At 37.1% G+C, this 15,158-nt stretch overlaps 3 protein-coding genes across 3 annotated transcripts in view; 1 reads left to right on the top strand and 2 right to left on the bottom strand.

Moving 5' to 3' along the window:
• Positions 1 to 1,088: 1,088 nt before the first annotated feature.
• LOC102309346 (guanylate cyclase 2G-like) lies at positions 1,089 to 2,868 on the bottom strand. The gene is made up of 4 exons (XM_005913872.2): positions 2,750 to 2,868; positions 2,467 to 2,659; positions 1,874 to 2,048; positions 1,089 to 1,195 (listed from the first exon to the last, which is right to left on the bottom strand). Exons 1-4 carry the CDS (start codon positions 2,866 to 2,868, stop codon positions 1,089 to 1,091), a joined length of 594 nt encoding a protein of 197 aa, XP_005913934.2.
• Positions 2,869 to 3,107: 239 nt separating this feature from the next.
• LOC121814875 (guanylate cyclase 2G-like) lies at positions 3,108 to 4,059 on the bottom strand. Its single transcript, XM_042222828.1, has 2 exons — positions 3,657 to 4,059; positions 3,108 to 3,289 (listed from the first exon to the last, which is right to left on the bottom strand). Exons 1-2 carry the CDS (start codon positions 3,808 to 3,810, stop codon positions 3,108 to 3,110), a joined length of 336 nt encoding a protein of 111 aa, XP_042078762.1. The 5' UTR covers positions 3,811 to 4,059.
• Positions 4,060 to 11,945: 7,886 nt separating this feature from the next.
• acsl5 (acyl-CoA synthetase long chain family member 5) overlaps positions 11,946 to 15,158 on the top strand; it is a 9,620-nt gene continuing 6,407 nt past the window's right edge. The window contains exons 1-5 of the mRNA XM_005913625.3: positions 11,946 to 12,047; positions 12,792 to 12,850; positions 13,431 to 13,596; positions 13,696 to 13,807; positions 15,013 to 15,077. Of these exons, the coding sequence (XP_005913687.1) occupies positions 13,441 to 13,596; positions 13,696 to 13,807; positions 15,013 to 15,077 (333 nt within the window). The 5' untranslated portion in view covers positions 11,946 to 12,047; positions 12,792 to 12,850; positions 13,431 to 13,440. The remainder of the gene's footprint in view (positions 12,048 to 12,791; positions 12,851 to 13,430; positions 13,597 to 13,695; positions 13,808 to 15,012; positions 15,078 to 15,158) is intronic.

The following is a 15,158-nucleotide window of genomic DNA, read 5'->3' as shown; positions in this document are numbered from 1 at the left end:
TATACATATAAATAAATATTTGTGAGTATACCTCTGTTTTTACTGGTGAAGAACCACGGTCAGTGAAGACAGGATTAAATCCAGCTCTGTTCAGCAGCCAGTACGTCTTTTGAGTCCCTTTACCCTGTCACAAAGAGAAAGACATTCTGGTCAACCTAACATCTTTGTTATTTCATTTCGAGGGAAAAAATATTACAGACTGTTCACCTTCATTTGAATTTCTCCTCTTTCTTCCAGTTCAAATGATCCAGCCTGGAAAAGAATGTCTGCCGTGGACTGAGATACATGAATCTTCAAGGCTGTATGTGACATACACATATACTTCTAAAGAGAGATTTTAAGCAAGACAAACTCCTAGGTTTGCATGTGAGTTCAACAGCTCTGCATGTTTAATCATGCAAACATGTTAATATAGACCATCACATCAAGTTAATTTTTAAGGCATAATACGACTACTGTAGACTGTTAGCCTGAAGATTAGCACAAAATACAGAAGGAGAATGCCATAAATATTTGTAGGTATAAACCAACCAAGAACTGGACTAAATGAAATGGATATTATGAAATTATGAAAAATTAAGGGATTGTCAACATAATTAGAATTCATCCTCAAGGCACCATTAGCATCTAGAGAAAATTTCATTTCATTCTCATACACTGTACCCAACATAAACTCGTATGAGTGATGGATATATCTAACAAACCAAGGACACTGCATGTTAGCCACTGGTCTCTCTGTTGCCAATGGGGTTAGCTCTGGCTGGTCATGTGAAAGAATGCAGTCTTGTGGAACTTGGACACTGACTTTACTTTCAGGCCTTCAGACCCAGAGAGTGCATCTATCATTTATAAACAATGCCACAATGATTCATTCAAAAGTAGCCAAACTGACTGAAATCTAAAATTGTCAAACTTATAGTGAAGCAAGAAATCAATAGTCATAAATGTTTTGATTTATCTGAAAAATGCACTGTCATTTCTGCCCTATTAAAAAATTAAAGTGACAATAGTCACTTCAAATCATACCACAACTACATAAATCTTTTTTTTTGGGTTATTCAGAGTTTAAATTTTGAAATTTCAACTGCTTACTCACGTAAGCTGTTGCTTTCCATGCGAGAAGCTGTGTTCACCGTGTCACCAAATAGGCAGTATCGAGGCATGGTGGTCCCTACCACTCCAGCAACCACTGGACCTACAACATTTTTAAAAGTCAGAATGGATTTTGTTTAAATTACTCAAATGTTCAATGCACAAACTATTTTTCCTACTACAAAGTCGTTCATACTTCTTGTCACTTGTACTTAGGTCTCAGTAATAGAGCTCTAGGAGTTTGTCAGTGACCATATGCTAGCCAAGTGGTGACAAAGGAAAAATGTGTATTCCATGACCGTGTTTGCTGGAAATTGCAGGGTAGTGACTAGTGTGAAATTGGTCCAAAAAGTATATAGTCCTGGACCAAAAGCCCCCGTCCAATGGCTTTGGTCACGATTTCCATGGTTGCCAATAGTTTGTAACTTAAATATTTGCAAATAACTGAGAAGTGCAACACAAGCCAAAAAGAGAAGTTTTGCCTTCAGCGTAAAAGTTGTGTCTTATTGGTGAAACCAACACATTTTAAAAGATGCAACTTTTACACTGAAGGCAAATAATGTCAATTTCCAGTTTTGTCAAGGTTACTATGGGTAACCTTGACAATCTGCTAGTGACCAAAATAATCAGAAGGATTTTTCTTTGTGCAGCATTCTCTTTGTGACTAATTTTACCCAGCAACAGCCACCAACCTCCAGCAATCACTCACTAACCAGTTGGGGTACTTTTCAAGACCTTCAAATTCTGTAATGCCATGGTCTCCATTGCTACTGTATCTTACCAGAGTGTATCCCAGTGCGAATTGCAAGGCTCTCATTTGGCATGTGACGGATTCTGAACACCTTTATGCCTCTCAAGAAATGTAGCGCCATTGTGGATATCTCCAAAGCATGCAAGTTTCCATTGCTGATAGGCAGACCACTTGCCACCATGTATGCATCACCAATTGTTTCCACCTTGTAATGTAGAGATGTAAATTACATTTTTAAAATAAAATAAAGCTGGAAGAAAATAAAACATAGCACAAACAAAAAAAAAAGATCCCTGAAATTTCAAGGAAATTAAAATTTTCATTAAACAATTGTAAATTGTTTTTTTTTATTATTTCGTGTAATAGCAAATAAATTTTCTAAAGTTTTAACTTTTAAGATTTTGCTTTTAATCAGATATGATTTCTCTGCATTGCTGGTTAAATTTCTTTAATTGTTTTTTTTTCTTAATAAGATAATGTAACTGGATGCTGAGTTAGTAAATATGGAAGGAAATGGTAAAGCTATTCTCATGTCTTGGTAAGAAAGTCAATATTTATCAAAATATCTATCGTATGATAGATATTTTGCTTTTTATGATCACAGTATGTTCACTGTCACTTACTTTGTAGACATCGTACATCTTGATGATGTCATCAAAGAGACTGTAGAGGTCGTTGAGGAATGTTACCACTTCCATCGCAGAGCTGACTGAGCACATGGAAGTGAAGCCGACAATATCAGAAAAGAAGATGGTGACCAAGTCATAGCTTTGTGGCTCCACTGACTTCCCTGACATCAGCTGTTCAGCAATATATCTAAAATCATTGCAAAAAACAACAACAACACAAGATAAGGTTGACTGAGTATAGCAATACAAAATATATAGTTCCTTTGTTATCAAGTACCTTGGCAACATGCTGGCGAGGAGCTTGTCTGCACGAGTTTTCTCCACTGTAAGCTGATTGGTCCTCTCCTCCACCACGTCCTCCAGGTGATTTGCATACTTTTCCAACTTGTCCACCATATTATCTAGAATGTTTGCATGGCTACAAGATAGAAATTCATCATTAACTCTTTTGCAATGAGGATTTAGTTAGGTTAAATCTTACTTAGATTTGAGTAAGACTGAAGACAGTTGGAAGTTTTAGCTTGTGAACTTTAACATTTATGGGCATTATGGTAAATTTGTGTCTCACTTAAATAAAAATGTGGAATATGACTTTACACAAAAACTTTTTAAAATAAAAATTTAGGGGTATGATATTACCTGTCTGGACTAATGTCTTTCAGCCGCCTCCGTATAGAACCAAATGGCGGTCGGTGGTCAGGGTTTTCACTCCAGCAGGCTTTTAGCAGTGCATTGATGTTCTCTTCAACCAGCTGTTCAGACAGCACTGGTCGGAGGGGTTCCCCTTGAAAAGGTGTACTCAACTGCATAATAATCTCTGTAAGAACATCTAGCATTAGAATTTAATGGCCTATATCTTTCAACTTTGGTTAGACTAAAATATAATACCGGAAAAATTGCCATAAAATTTTGTACTTCAATCCAATGCTACATTATTTCACATATACTCAGTAATCCACAAAGATACTTAAGAACTTGGTTGAAACCATCACATTTTAAAGTTATTACAAAACTGGGATAGACTGATAATTACAGCGCAAAAGAAAATGGAAGTAGAAATGCTTCTAATGGTGCCAAATTGCCAGAAGGTAAATAAAGCTGGAGATTGTAGCTAACTAACAGTAACTGATTTTGGGCGTTGACAAAAAATTTGTAGGTTAAGACAGTTAAGAAATCATGCCAACCTTTAGGGTCCAGATTGATGTCCTGATACGGACCAGCTTTGGAGTTGTACATTAGTTCCCACATTATGATGGCAAAGCTGTAGACATCACCTTTGGGTGTTCCATTGATCGGGGAACCGACCTGTCTGAGAAGCTCAGGGGCAGTCCAGTACATCTCTACAACATGTACTCGTGTGTTACTTCTCCATCATGTGAATTTATTTAGGATAACAGTGATTATTACAACAAATTCTGATTTCACTGACCTTCGTAATTGGGGTTTTCCAGTGAGTTCATCTTGCCTTTGTTTCCATATTTAAACTCCCACAATCCAAAGCCAGAGAGTTTGATTTGTAGTCGGCTATCCACCAAACATGTGCTAGGTTTCAGGTTCCCGTGAAATTTTAGGCTACTTTTGTGAATAAACTCCATTCCCTGGACAACAATTTAATTCTTTTAAGATTTAAATAGTAAAACATTTCAGATTACAAAATACATATTCAGAATTTTAACATATAAAAGTAAAAAAAAACAAAAAATGGTACACATACAGTTTGATGTCTATTTTAAAAATGTGAAAATACATTTCCAATTGATTTTTTAAATGGAATTAATTAGATTAATTAATAAATTCATTCATTCAGTCATCTGTTTCTTTTTGTAGATATGTTTTAATTATTTTATTTATTTATTTTTACAATTTTTTAATCACTTTATGACTTAAGTTCCTGCTATGGACCTGAGTACATTTTTTTAAATTGTTATTAGAATAAGAAATTTACTCATTAAATAAATAGACTTACATTGACGATGTCATATGCAAAAGACAGCTTGAACATCCCATCTAAGTCAACGTCTGAAGCCTTAAGAATATCCTGCAGAAATATGCCAACATGGTTCACTTTTAAGTTAAAGGTTTATTTATGGTTAATGCAATCCATTTTGAAAAAAGAACCTTCAGACTTCACTGACCTTCAAACTACCTTTCTTGCAGTACTGGAAGACCAAGCAAATGTTTGGTGGTTCGATGCATGCGCCAAAAATTTGCACCAAGTTCTCATGTTTCATCTCTTTCATCTGTCTTGAAGAGTTTAAGAAGGTTAGGTACAACATAAATAAAAAGTGAAGTAAAACATAATAATAGGTTGTATTAGATACAGTCCACCTGGATTTTTGGCTGTTAGAGTTTTCAGAGTAAATAAAAAGTAAATTATGTTTTATCTTGAAAAAAATGAGGAACTTTACCATATTGAACTCTGCAGTGATCGAAGGCTTCTGGAAATTACAGCTAACAGGGTTCTCAGTGTACTTGATAGCCACTTGATTTCCCTATGTGAAAAATTAAAATAAGAAAATATACATTTCTTAAAGTCATAGTAAAGAAGAGTATGTAAAGTACTATGTAAAGAAAAAAACACCTCTTTATATTACATAAGCATTAAAAGCTTTCTTTATAATTCTTAGATAAACAATAATTCATATTTGTATATGTGTTGATACATTTTCTTTTGCATTTACATTAAATAATATTTGAAACTAGCCATTCAGACAATAAGCTTGTTTACTGAATTCATAAAAGCCCATATGATACTCAAACTTTGACTGGAGTCACTGCAATTCACATTAATTCAAGTCAATTTTGAATTGAATGTTGAATTTGAATTGAATTGAATGTAATTTGAATTACACATATATTCTGTGTTTGTCTAAAACCTGCCCTATGTTATTATTATGTTTAACATGTACATGTAATGGATCAGGTATTCTGTCCACAATATAGGTGAACTGAGACTGCCAGAAACAAAATAAAGAGCAGAAGCCATAAAGACTGCTTTAGCTTCGGTTTTGTGGCTTTAAGTTTTGTGTTGGAAAAAAGAGATACCATCCTTCTCTACCTTTAACCTTAATATAGTCCCAAAAGTTACACAGGCTCACTGTAAACTCGAAATAAAACTAGTACCTGGTAGAGACCTATGGTGGTGTAGATATGTTCTTTGCCTGCTTTGTCCCTCAGGTCGTAGCTGTTGGTGGATAAACTGGCCTGAGAGCTACCACTCCAAGTATGAGTACCTGAATTGCTTAGAGACATACCCTGATTTCCCTGAAGGAAAAAAAAACCCACATGTGAAACCTTGTACACTTATCATTGTTCGACTTCACAACACCTGTCGAATGCTCATACTGTAGGTTCCCTGATGATGGTGATGTCATTGTAGTTGATCATCCACCAGTAGGAGTCATCCAGCCTCGTCTGGAGTCTTAACTTCTGCAGCACCAGCACCCCAATGCTCAGAACTGCCAGTACCCCAATAACAGGGAAGGTCGCAAGAAGAGCCAGCAGGGCAATGTCTGTGTCCAGAGAGAGCAGTAAGTTATTATGACAGTTAGACATCAAAGTTTCTTCAAAAAGAATACACACAAAATAAAGGTTTAGTGTTTTGAAACAAAAAATGTAGGTAAGGCATGAAGTCAAGCTGAGCTGCAATCTAGCAGACTGGTTGATACTGTGGCAGACCTAAATAATTTGTGTTTTTAAGCTGTGCTTTTAAGCTGCTTCTCTCACCCCAACTCCTGCTCTCACCCCAACCGGTCGCCCCTCCCTGAGCCTGGTTCTGCCAGAGGTTTCTTCCTGTTAAAAGGGAGTTTTTCCTTCCCACTGTCGCCAAAGTGCTTGCTCATAGGGGGTCAGATGATTGTTGGGTTTTTCTCTGTATCTATTATTGTACGATCTAATGTGCAATATAAAGCGCCTTGAGGCAACTGTTGTTGTGATTTGGCGCTATATAAATAAAATTGAATTGAATTGAATCTCCACATCTGCTTCACATCTGCAAGCCACTTTGCAACCTAGTAAGTCCACTCTGTATTTTGTATCAGCTCTGCTCTGTGCTTGGACGTTGCTGCTGCTTTCTCTACCTGTGCCTTTCCTGACATGGGTGTGGAAGTCCCAATAGGCATACGAAAAACAAAAACTGAAATCTAATTCCATAAGGAATAGGTTTTACCATTAGTCACCCATTCACATATTTCATTGTTGAAGCCACATACTGGCACATCGGGTGGAGGTCTTCCTTTCGGCCACACCACAGACGCAAACATTGAAGTTTGTCTGAAATAAAACATTTTCTGATAACTATCATGTCTCTGTTGTGTTTTTTGTGTTATCATTGAGATGTGACTGAAGATTGTTGTCATACAGATGTGATACAAAACAATTTGGTACCTGATATTTTTGGTGTGACTGTCAAAATGGAGGATTGGGACAAACTTGGTGATGTCACCTGTGTGCTGGAGGTCATAAATTGAGTAGTCTAGATTTCGCTCTCCCTCTCTATCAAAATGGACCAGTCCAGAGGCTCCTGCAATGACAATCTGTTAGTGAATCAAAGTGTAATAGAACATTATGTGTCACCCTTGAGTTTGATTGTTTTAGCAAAGTGTTTGTGGGTGTAACTACAACCGATTAAAAGTCAGTTCACCCAAAACATACAGTATCACCTACCCTCTGCCCATGGATCTGATTTCAGTATCAATCTGTGTTACATCCACAGATGAAACTACTTTTAACTACAGCAGGTTTAAAAATACCAGCAGCTAGATTGTCTAACTTTTGTAAAGATGAGGAATTCCCCAATTTCTAGATGTAAAATTTGAACTTGGATGCCAAACTCTATAACACGAGGTATCTGATAAAAATACAATTAAGGTAAATTTAATTCATTTTTTAAAAGGTTTTTTCAAAGTCAAAATAAACTTTATTGTGATTATTATTTTGTGATTATGCTTTGTAGACATGTTGATTTACTGTAACAGGCCCAGAAATATCCTCTTTATTATTGCTGCCATTCCTCTTCCTTGTCAAAGTTTTGGTGCCTTGACTATACTGATGAATGGTTTAGACAGGCTTGGCACCTGGGACAGTTTATTAGATTTCCCATTCATGGGCTGAATTGGTTCAGTTTACATGTTTACCTAATGCAGCTGTGCCGTGAACGCGTTACAGAGAGTGAATGTGGCGTGTTGAGGTAGTTGGCATGGTTAAAAAAATAATAATAACATAAAAGTTACTCATGCTTTAAGAGCTGATGGTCAGCTGACCTCAGCAGACCATAAGCATTATCCAAATTTATATCAACAAAACAAACTGTTAGCACTAAACTGATTATTTCCTTCACTAAAGAATATAGAAGCCTTTCAAGAACCAAGTAAAAAAAACAATATTTGCACTTTACACTGAGGCAAAATCAAAATACAGGTATTGAATTGTGTAGCTACCATAAAATTGAAAGTTGTTTCTTTTTTTCAGGATCTGTAATAACTCCCGACCATCATGAGGGTCTTTGCCACCTTTCAGGACTTCCTTCAGTGCCATCGCGTACAAAAGCACAGCGTCATGCAGATAGGCAGAGTATGGGCTAACCTGAAATACATTAAATCAGTAAAATAAATATGTGAAAGTTCAGTATTTTCCATGATTCAAATTCATGCTTTCTGTTCCCTGTGCCTACTTGCCTGTTTTTCAGATGTTAGGTTACTCCGAAATGGATGTCCGCTCAGTCTTTCAAAAACTTGTTCAAAGAAATCATAATACTCGTAGCCTTCGTAGGATTTCTGAGCAATAATGAACGCCATGTCAAAAGCTCTTACGGCAACCTCATCTATCGTGTTGTTCAGGGCATTTTTCCACAAGTTATCCTGCTCAGGAAAAAAAAAAGTTTAACATGAATAATACACGAGTCAGTAGATGCATAAACACTTTGAGTACTCCAGGAGAGTAGAAAAGCGCTATATAAAAATCAGTCCATTTACTGTTTACCACAAACAGCTTTGATCAATTTTGATGGCTCATAAAGATTTAACTCAGTCTGGAAGACGGATGCTATGATGCTATTTTATTTAAAAACAAACAGTCATATTCCTAATCATACATAAAATAACGTATAAGCTCACTAACCCTGAATCACTCTGCAGATATAACACAGCAGTAACAAAGTTTTCTTTTATAGCACAGCTCATGCAACACTACATGCTTTACATGCAGATTATTGACACAAAGGAGCGAATATTCAAATCCATGAATTAAGTTATATCCAGCATGTAGGCACTAAAACTGTATTTGAGCCTTTAATTTTAGATAATGTGTGCCTTAAAGTTTTATTTAGTTTCCTGATGAGCACGGTTCTAAAAGACAACATATCCAACTCAAGAGTCAATCGAAAAGTAAAATATTGGACTTTCTGGGTCTAATTTAAAAAAAAATAAAATCAGGAGGCTGTACGTTATTAATGTTGTTGAATTTTGTTTGATAAGAATAGCCTCAGGATATAACGAATTTAATTGAAGCTTACCTCTCCTGTGTCTTTTCAGGCTTTGTTGTCTTGGTGTCCCCCGTTTGTTGGTGATTTACGCAGCTGAATATTTGTCTTACTGTGTTGTGAAAGTTTTACTCACCACAGTGCCACTGACCTCAAAATGTTGTACCAGTAAGAAAATGTAGTCGCCATTCATCAGACCCTGACTCTCAGCCTCCAACAACAGAGCCATAGTATCCTCTTTGTTCGATAGCACCACAATAACTGAAGAAGGGTGGATGAAGAAATTAGAATTCAATTAAATTTTATTCATACAACACATAAGAAGTTCATAAAAACAAGGCGCTTCTATTGTAAGGTAAAACCCCTTCAATAATAGAGGTAGAATCACAGAGGTCCTCAAGGCGACAGTGGGGAGGAAGAGCTCCCTTTTAAGCGTTTAAGCGAAAGAGACCTTGACCAAAACCAATCTCAGATTATGGGATGAAGAGAACAAGACAACAGAAAAGAACAGCCAAACAAAAAGCAGACAGAGGACAAACTATTGCAAAGACTAAAAAAAGGGAAAAATTAAAACAGGAACAAATGACAGACAAAAAAGTGGTTTCATAGTTTGCTACAAAGTGCTCATAGACATTTCTCTTACCTCTAGCAACCTTGGAAATGTACCTAACATTCTGTTGAACTAACTGGGGATCGCTGGTGTCAAATTTAACCACTGCAGTGAGCTTGAATTTGGCTCGCAGAGGATCCTCAATCGTTTTCCACAAAGCATCAACCTTGTCCCAAGTATTCGAGTCCAATCCCCCACCGATCAAAGCTACATGACTCCACCCGAAGAACTCCAAGGTCTTCACCAGGACCTCGGCGCTTCTTTTAAGAGGGGGCATTACAGTGATGTAGGAATCGTAGTTGTCACTGTCGTCCATTTTGGTTGATTGTCCCACAAAGCCAAACATTGGGATGTTCCATTTTGACGCAATGAGACCAGTCACCTGGAAAGCAGTTTTAGTAAGTAAAATTTAAAGGGTAAGATTATTTTTTTTACAAACACTCTTTTAAAAGACAAAAAGGCTTATCAGAAAATGGGAAAGCAAGTTTTGAATTAATATTAACTTTAAAAGGAAAACATCAAAGCCTTACAACAACAGACTGTTTTTATTTAACTAAAATGTCTTTTTTTAGAAACACCGAGAGATTTATAACATAAACTCATCCCTGATGAGGGGAACAACAACTTAATAACCTGTAAAATCAACCACCTTCTTTGGGTGTATGGATGCACAATTAATTTCTAAAAATGGTCAAATTTCATGACCCATCCTTATACTAAACTGATGAATTGCCTGATTTGTTTTAGGAAATATAATATAAGCAATATTTCTCCAGTTTTCCATGTTCAGTCAATATCTTGTCAGTAATGTAAATTTGTCCTGATTAGTTTACTATTGTGTGATATGGCAGGTTATTGTTGTATTAAGAAGGCTTTAAAACTGACTATAATTAGACCTTGGACTTCAATCAATTCAACAAATTGTTTTGATGGTTTGATCCAAACTTCGAGCTGCAAAATAAATCTAAAACTCAGAATCTTATCCTCTCCTCTATTGTCATTTTCAGTCTTTGCAGAGACTTCCCATAGCCGATTCTGGACCACTTGAGGAGCCAATTTGGCCCATTAGCCATATGTTTGATGCTCCTGCAATAAATGAGTCTAGCATACAATAACAAAAAGTTAGAGTAAATACAAGTAAAGTCATTTAAAATCCATCAAATGCTCTTTATTTACAGACTTTTATAAACTTTTAGGATGATTTACAATACATCAAAAAGAACCATACTTTCTGCTTATGCAGGAAGTATGCAACTTATGCAGGATATGTATTTCACATAAACAAAAACATTAATTTCACACAAATTATACCTCAGCTTCTTCAGGACATGCTGGACCGAAGAGCGCAGACACATTTTCTTTCCACACCTGGTGAATAAATGCTCCTAGGGACTCTTTGGGACTACACTCAGTGTCCTTGAACACAAAATCCAGATTAATGTTTCCCAGTAAGGCGGGGTTGGCGTTCACCTTCTCCACAGCTATCTGTATGGCTGAGCCCAGCCGCAGGGCGCTGAAAGGGAAGGTTATGTTCCAGGGAGCCTGGAAGGCAATGAGCAGCTTGTGAGGCTGAGATCTATTGGTGCCATTGCTGATGCTAGCAGCAGCAGTTAACAGAAGTGTGAAGTGAAGCACCAGCATGGGACTCGTGCCACGGCAATATACCCCCCTCAGCATCACTCTCATCCTGTTAGTGGCTTCGTGTTACAGAGCTTAAATACGCAACTTCACTGGTGATGCTGGACATTTGGTTAGGGAGGGGAAAATGTAGGAGGAGGGAGGTGGTATAGAGAGGGAAAGTTTATTGTTGTTTTTGTGGTTTGATCCTCTATTCAAAATAACTTTTAGTTGATACACAAATCAAATAGTAGAATTTGTGCTCTTTACTTTACTTTTCTTCTGTGTAGCTCATATTTTTATCCAGAAAACATTCAGCAATCCAAATAAGAATTAATAATTATCCAAAGATTAACTTTTGATTTTATTGATTAACAAAATAAGCTCTTGATTAGGATTCAACTACAATAGACCAATAAATCCAACTTGTGTCACATTTATGTGCACATGTAGTCACTGCTTGCAATCATAAATCCAGTGTCAAAGTTCAACCCGATCTGTTTTACCTTTAACAGTGTCATGCTTCCACTTCAAACAAACACATAGCAACGAGGGAGAGGAAAGGAGGACAGGTTTATTTAAAGAATGTGGGCTAAATTCATAAAGATTTTTTAGGGGAGAAATGAAAAGTGAAAACTGTTGTAACTCTCCCGGGTGTGTTGTCTGCTTATGCAGGGCTGCAAGAGCCAGATAAGGCAGGTCGAGCCTTGCTCTGTGCAGAGGAGTTCTCACACCTGTGTGCAGTTTAAGGTGCTAATGACTGCAGGTGGGCAGGCTGTACATTAGTGGTGTTGCTTGCTTCAGCTGTTTTTTCTCCAGGGGATGAGTCGGCTCAGCCTGGTCCCCAACTACTGCCGCTAATCCCACCAGGTAACTTTTAATGAACCTATTCCCTTCATCTCATTGCCTGACAAAATTAACTCATTCGCACAAGAAAACCTGTTAGAAGATCAGCACTGTGTTCCTTGCTTTAAGTGAATTGACAAAGCTAGGTGTGGTGATTGTTTGTCAGACATGTGTTCTGTACACACAGATAAAAGTTTCACAAGTGAGAAAACGCACAGATAATTCAGTGAATTCATTGGTATCCTTCAGTATTGCTGTTTGATGTTTCATTTCACCATTACTGACTGTAACCTGATGATAAGATGAGCAAATGTGAGGTGGCGTTTCCTTTTATCTAATCTCTTTCAGTGATTTCAACACAATGCAATACACCTTGCACTGTCTTTTGAGGGGGAAAAGTGCTGTCTGACAATATCCATGGTTAACTTATGGGATTTAAACACATGAAAGAATCAAAATTGAGCTTGATAAACAGGAGATAAGAATAGTGCCCTTTCACCAAGTGCAACCTCTTGGACTTCCCAGTGTACACACAAGTTTTATCTATTTGGACAGAAATCAAAGAAATTTTGTGGTTGTAAGAGCTGATGGTTGAAAGGTAGTTTAATAAATTGCACAATCTACACTTTAATACAAGACAGGTTTTGATCTCTGTGATCATGTTCTTTTTTTTTTATCAGCGGAGGTGATGGTGGTCAAGGTTCAAAGGTTTTGAAGTCTCATGCTCATTCATTTTTATGGGTTCTTATTCTCTGTGTTGCCCTTCAGAGCAGAGGAAGAAGATCTGCTGTGAGCACATGCCACGCACCTCTAAGGACCAGCAGCAGGTAGGAGAACCTGTCACTATTTCTAATTGTGTTGGTTAATTTCTAAACTATCATTAATTTTAGGACCTGTTCTTAAAAATCTCATTATAAATGTGTCAATAGATTTGTTGCACAAAAGGTAAAATATTTTTAAATGCACCTGCTTGACTGTTCACAGTTGTCTTAATTAACATCTTTACCTAAGTGCAGTTCAGCAGTTTGTCACAACGGTCAAGAAACCTTCCTATGCTTAAAGTAAAATGGCCATTAAAGCATGGATTTATGTTCTTCTCATTTTAGGTGTTTATAAATATTCTGCAGCACTTACTGTCTTTACACTGTACGGGCTGTAATTCTCTCTTGACCTTTTTATGGGTTGGGCTCTAACTTGAATGACTAGAATAACTTGCACAATTCATGTTGACTTTGAACTTGATTTATGGGCACAATATCGAGAGCAGTGTGAAGGAGCCCAGATGCATCACAATGATGTATAGTTTAGCTTAGCTTTTAAAGAAACTTGACTTACATTTGATCAAATAGTAAAGACCTGGAGGTCTAAATCTTTATAAATCCACAACATTGTTCTGTATCCCTGCAGACTCTCCACCATGGACTTCATCTTCCACTTCCTGTTCTCCCCACTCCCAACCCCTATAATTGTCTCCTTGTTCGCTTTGGCCGCTGCCACCCTATTTTACCTGAACACTCGACCAAGTCCCATCCGGTCCCCCACTGACCTCAGCTGCCAAACTATGGGTATCAAGGTAAAAGTCAGAAAACTGTCAGATCTTGTCAAATATGACTGTTAAATTGGTGCATAATCTGCTACAGAATGTCACAGTGTCTCTGTTTGAAATCCTTAGGATGGTGCAAGAAAGTCTGCTTTGTTGGAGGATAACAACAACCTGATATCATATTACTGCAAAGATGCAAAGACACTCTATGAGGTTTTTCAGAGGGGTCTGAAGGTTTCAGGTAATATCACTGAATTTGTTATATGCATCTTTTACAAAACAAATCCCAATGTTGCCTAGCTTTCTTTTGAGGTTTAATGAGCATGTTTTCAGTCTGCCTTGATAAAGCTGGGTGGTAGAAATGGCAAAGGTTACAATGTTATCAGTTCATGTTATCCACGGTTCTGGTTATCTTATTTTGGATATGGATTAAAACCTGATAACATACAAAATGATTTAATTAACCGAAGACCTAAGAAAATTCTCCAGTCTTAAAGTTGGCATCTACCTGTCCCTTATACTTGGTGGTTAGTTTATTCTGAATTTAACTCCTCCGTACAATTTCTTCAGATAGGAACAGTAATTCCACTTGGGTGTGACCCTTCTGTGGGTGTGGTCTTAGTCCAAATCCAAAAAGAACTCAAAGTTCTTTAAAAAAATAAAAAAGATCAAACCTCGATCTGACTTAACTTCCATATGTATGCTGCAGGTTTAAGCTAAACACTCTTCTGGTAGTAATGAATATGCAGAGTATGTGTGATGTAGTGATGTGTGTGGATGGTGAAAATGTGCCATTTATAAGGAATAAATGTAACAAACAGTTGTATAGGCTTTGCTGTTCATACTTCAACTGTATAAATCCAAACATGTTAATTTCAAACACCGATACCCTTTATAAACATTAATAGGCATAACTGTTTAAAATGTGTAGAACTATAAATAAATAAATAAATAAATAAATAAAAATAAAGTCAAAAATTTGTACCTAAAAACAAAAAGGTATGTAAAAGGTGCATGTAAATTTAAGCGTTCATGTGAAGTTCACTGGAATAAAAGGGGTCGGCAGCCCTATGCTTTTGGCCACGCCCTCTTCTCAACGCTGACAGGCGTCTTAATTGCGCAAGAGTGACGTAGAGCGAGGCCTTGCTAAAGAGGAAATCTCAATAAACCAAATTACTAGTCGGGCTCATAAGTGGGATAACTCTTGTGCTGAACACGGCATAAAATATGTAGCATAAAGCATTTATGCTCTGTTTAACAAGACAGTTTTTCCAGGCAGGAAAATGCTTCTAAAGGGAAAACTCAGAAACTAGATGCTGCTTCTCCCAGCTGAGAAATGGAAAAACTTGAGTATATGCATAAACTAGTTAACTCTCATATTGATTGCATTCCTTTAAGCACCTTGACAGTGTTGTGAAGCTCACGTTAAATCTCTTGTTGTTCCAGGTAATGGACCATGTTTAGGCTACAGAAAACCAGGAAGACCATACCAGTGGCTGAAGTACCGACAGGTAAAAGGATCAGCATCTGGGGGAAAACATTGACACCAGCTGTGAATTTCAGTTCATACTCACCCCCTCTCTCTCTCCCCC

This window comes from Haplochromis burtoni, unplaced genomic scaffold (genome assembly GCF_018398535.1).
Source record: "Haplochromis burtoni strain Fernald_Lab_line unplaced genomic scaffold, NCSU_Asbu1 Contig_6, whole genome shotgun sequence".
Lineage (NCBI taxonomy): Eukaryota > Metazoa > Chordata > Actinopteri > Cichliformes > Cichlidae > Haplochromis > Haplochromis burtoni.
Note: the sequence above shows the minus strand (reverse complement) of the source record. Positions and strands in the feature narration are given on the sequence as shown.

Coding starts and splice junctions, on each gene's coding strand:
- LOC121814875 (XM_042222828.1), bottom strand. CDS start 3,810: ATGTACTGGACTGCCCCTGAGCTTCTCAGACAGGTCGGTTCCCCGATC. Junction 3,290..3,656: donor CATCAATCTGGACCCTAAAG/GTTGGCATGATT, acceptor ATGTTCTTACAG/AGATTATTATGCAGTTGAGT.
- LOC102309346 (XM_005913872.2), bottom strand. CDS start 2,868: ATGGTGGACAAGTTGGAAAAGTATGCAAATCACCTGGAGGACGTGGTG. Junction 2,660..2,749: donor CTCGCCAGCATGTTGCCAAG/GTACTTGATAAC, acceptor CAATGATTTTAG/ATATATTGCTGAACAGCTGA. Junction 2,049..2,466: donor AGATGTACGATGTCTACAAA/GTAAGTGACAGT, acceptor CTACATTACAAG/GTGGAAACAATTGGTGATGC.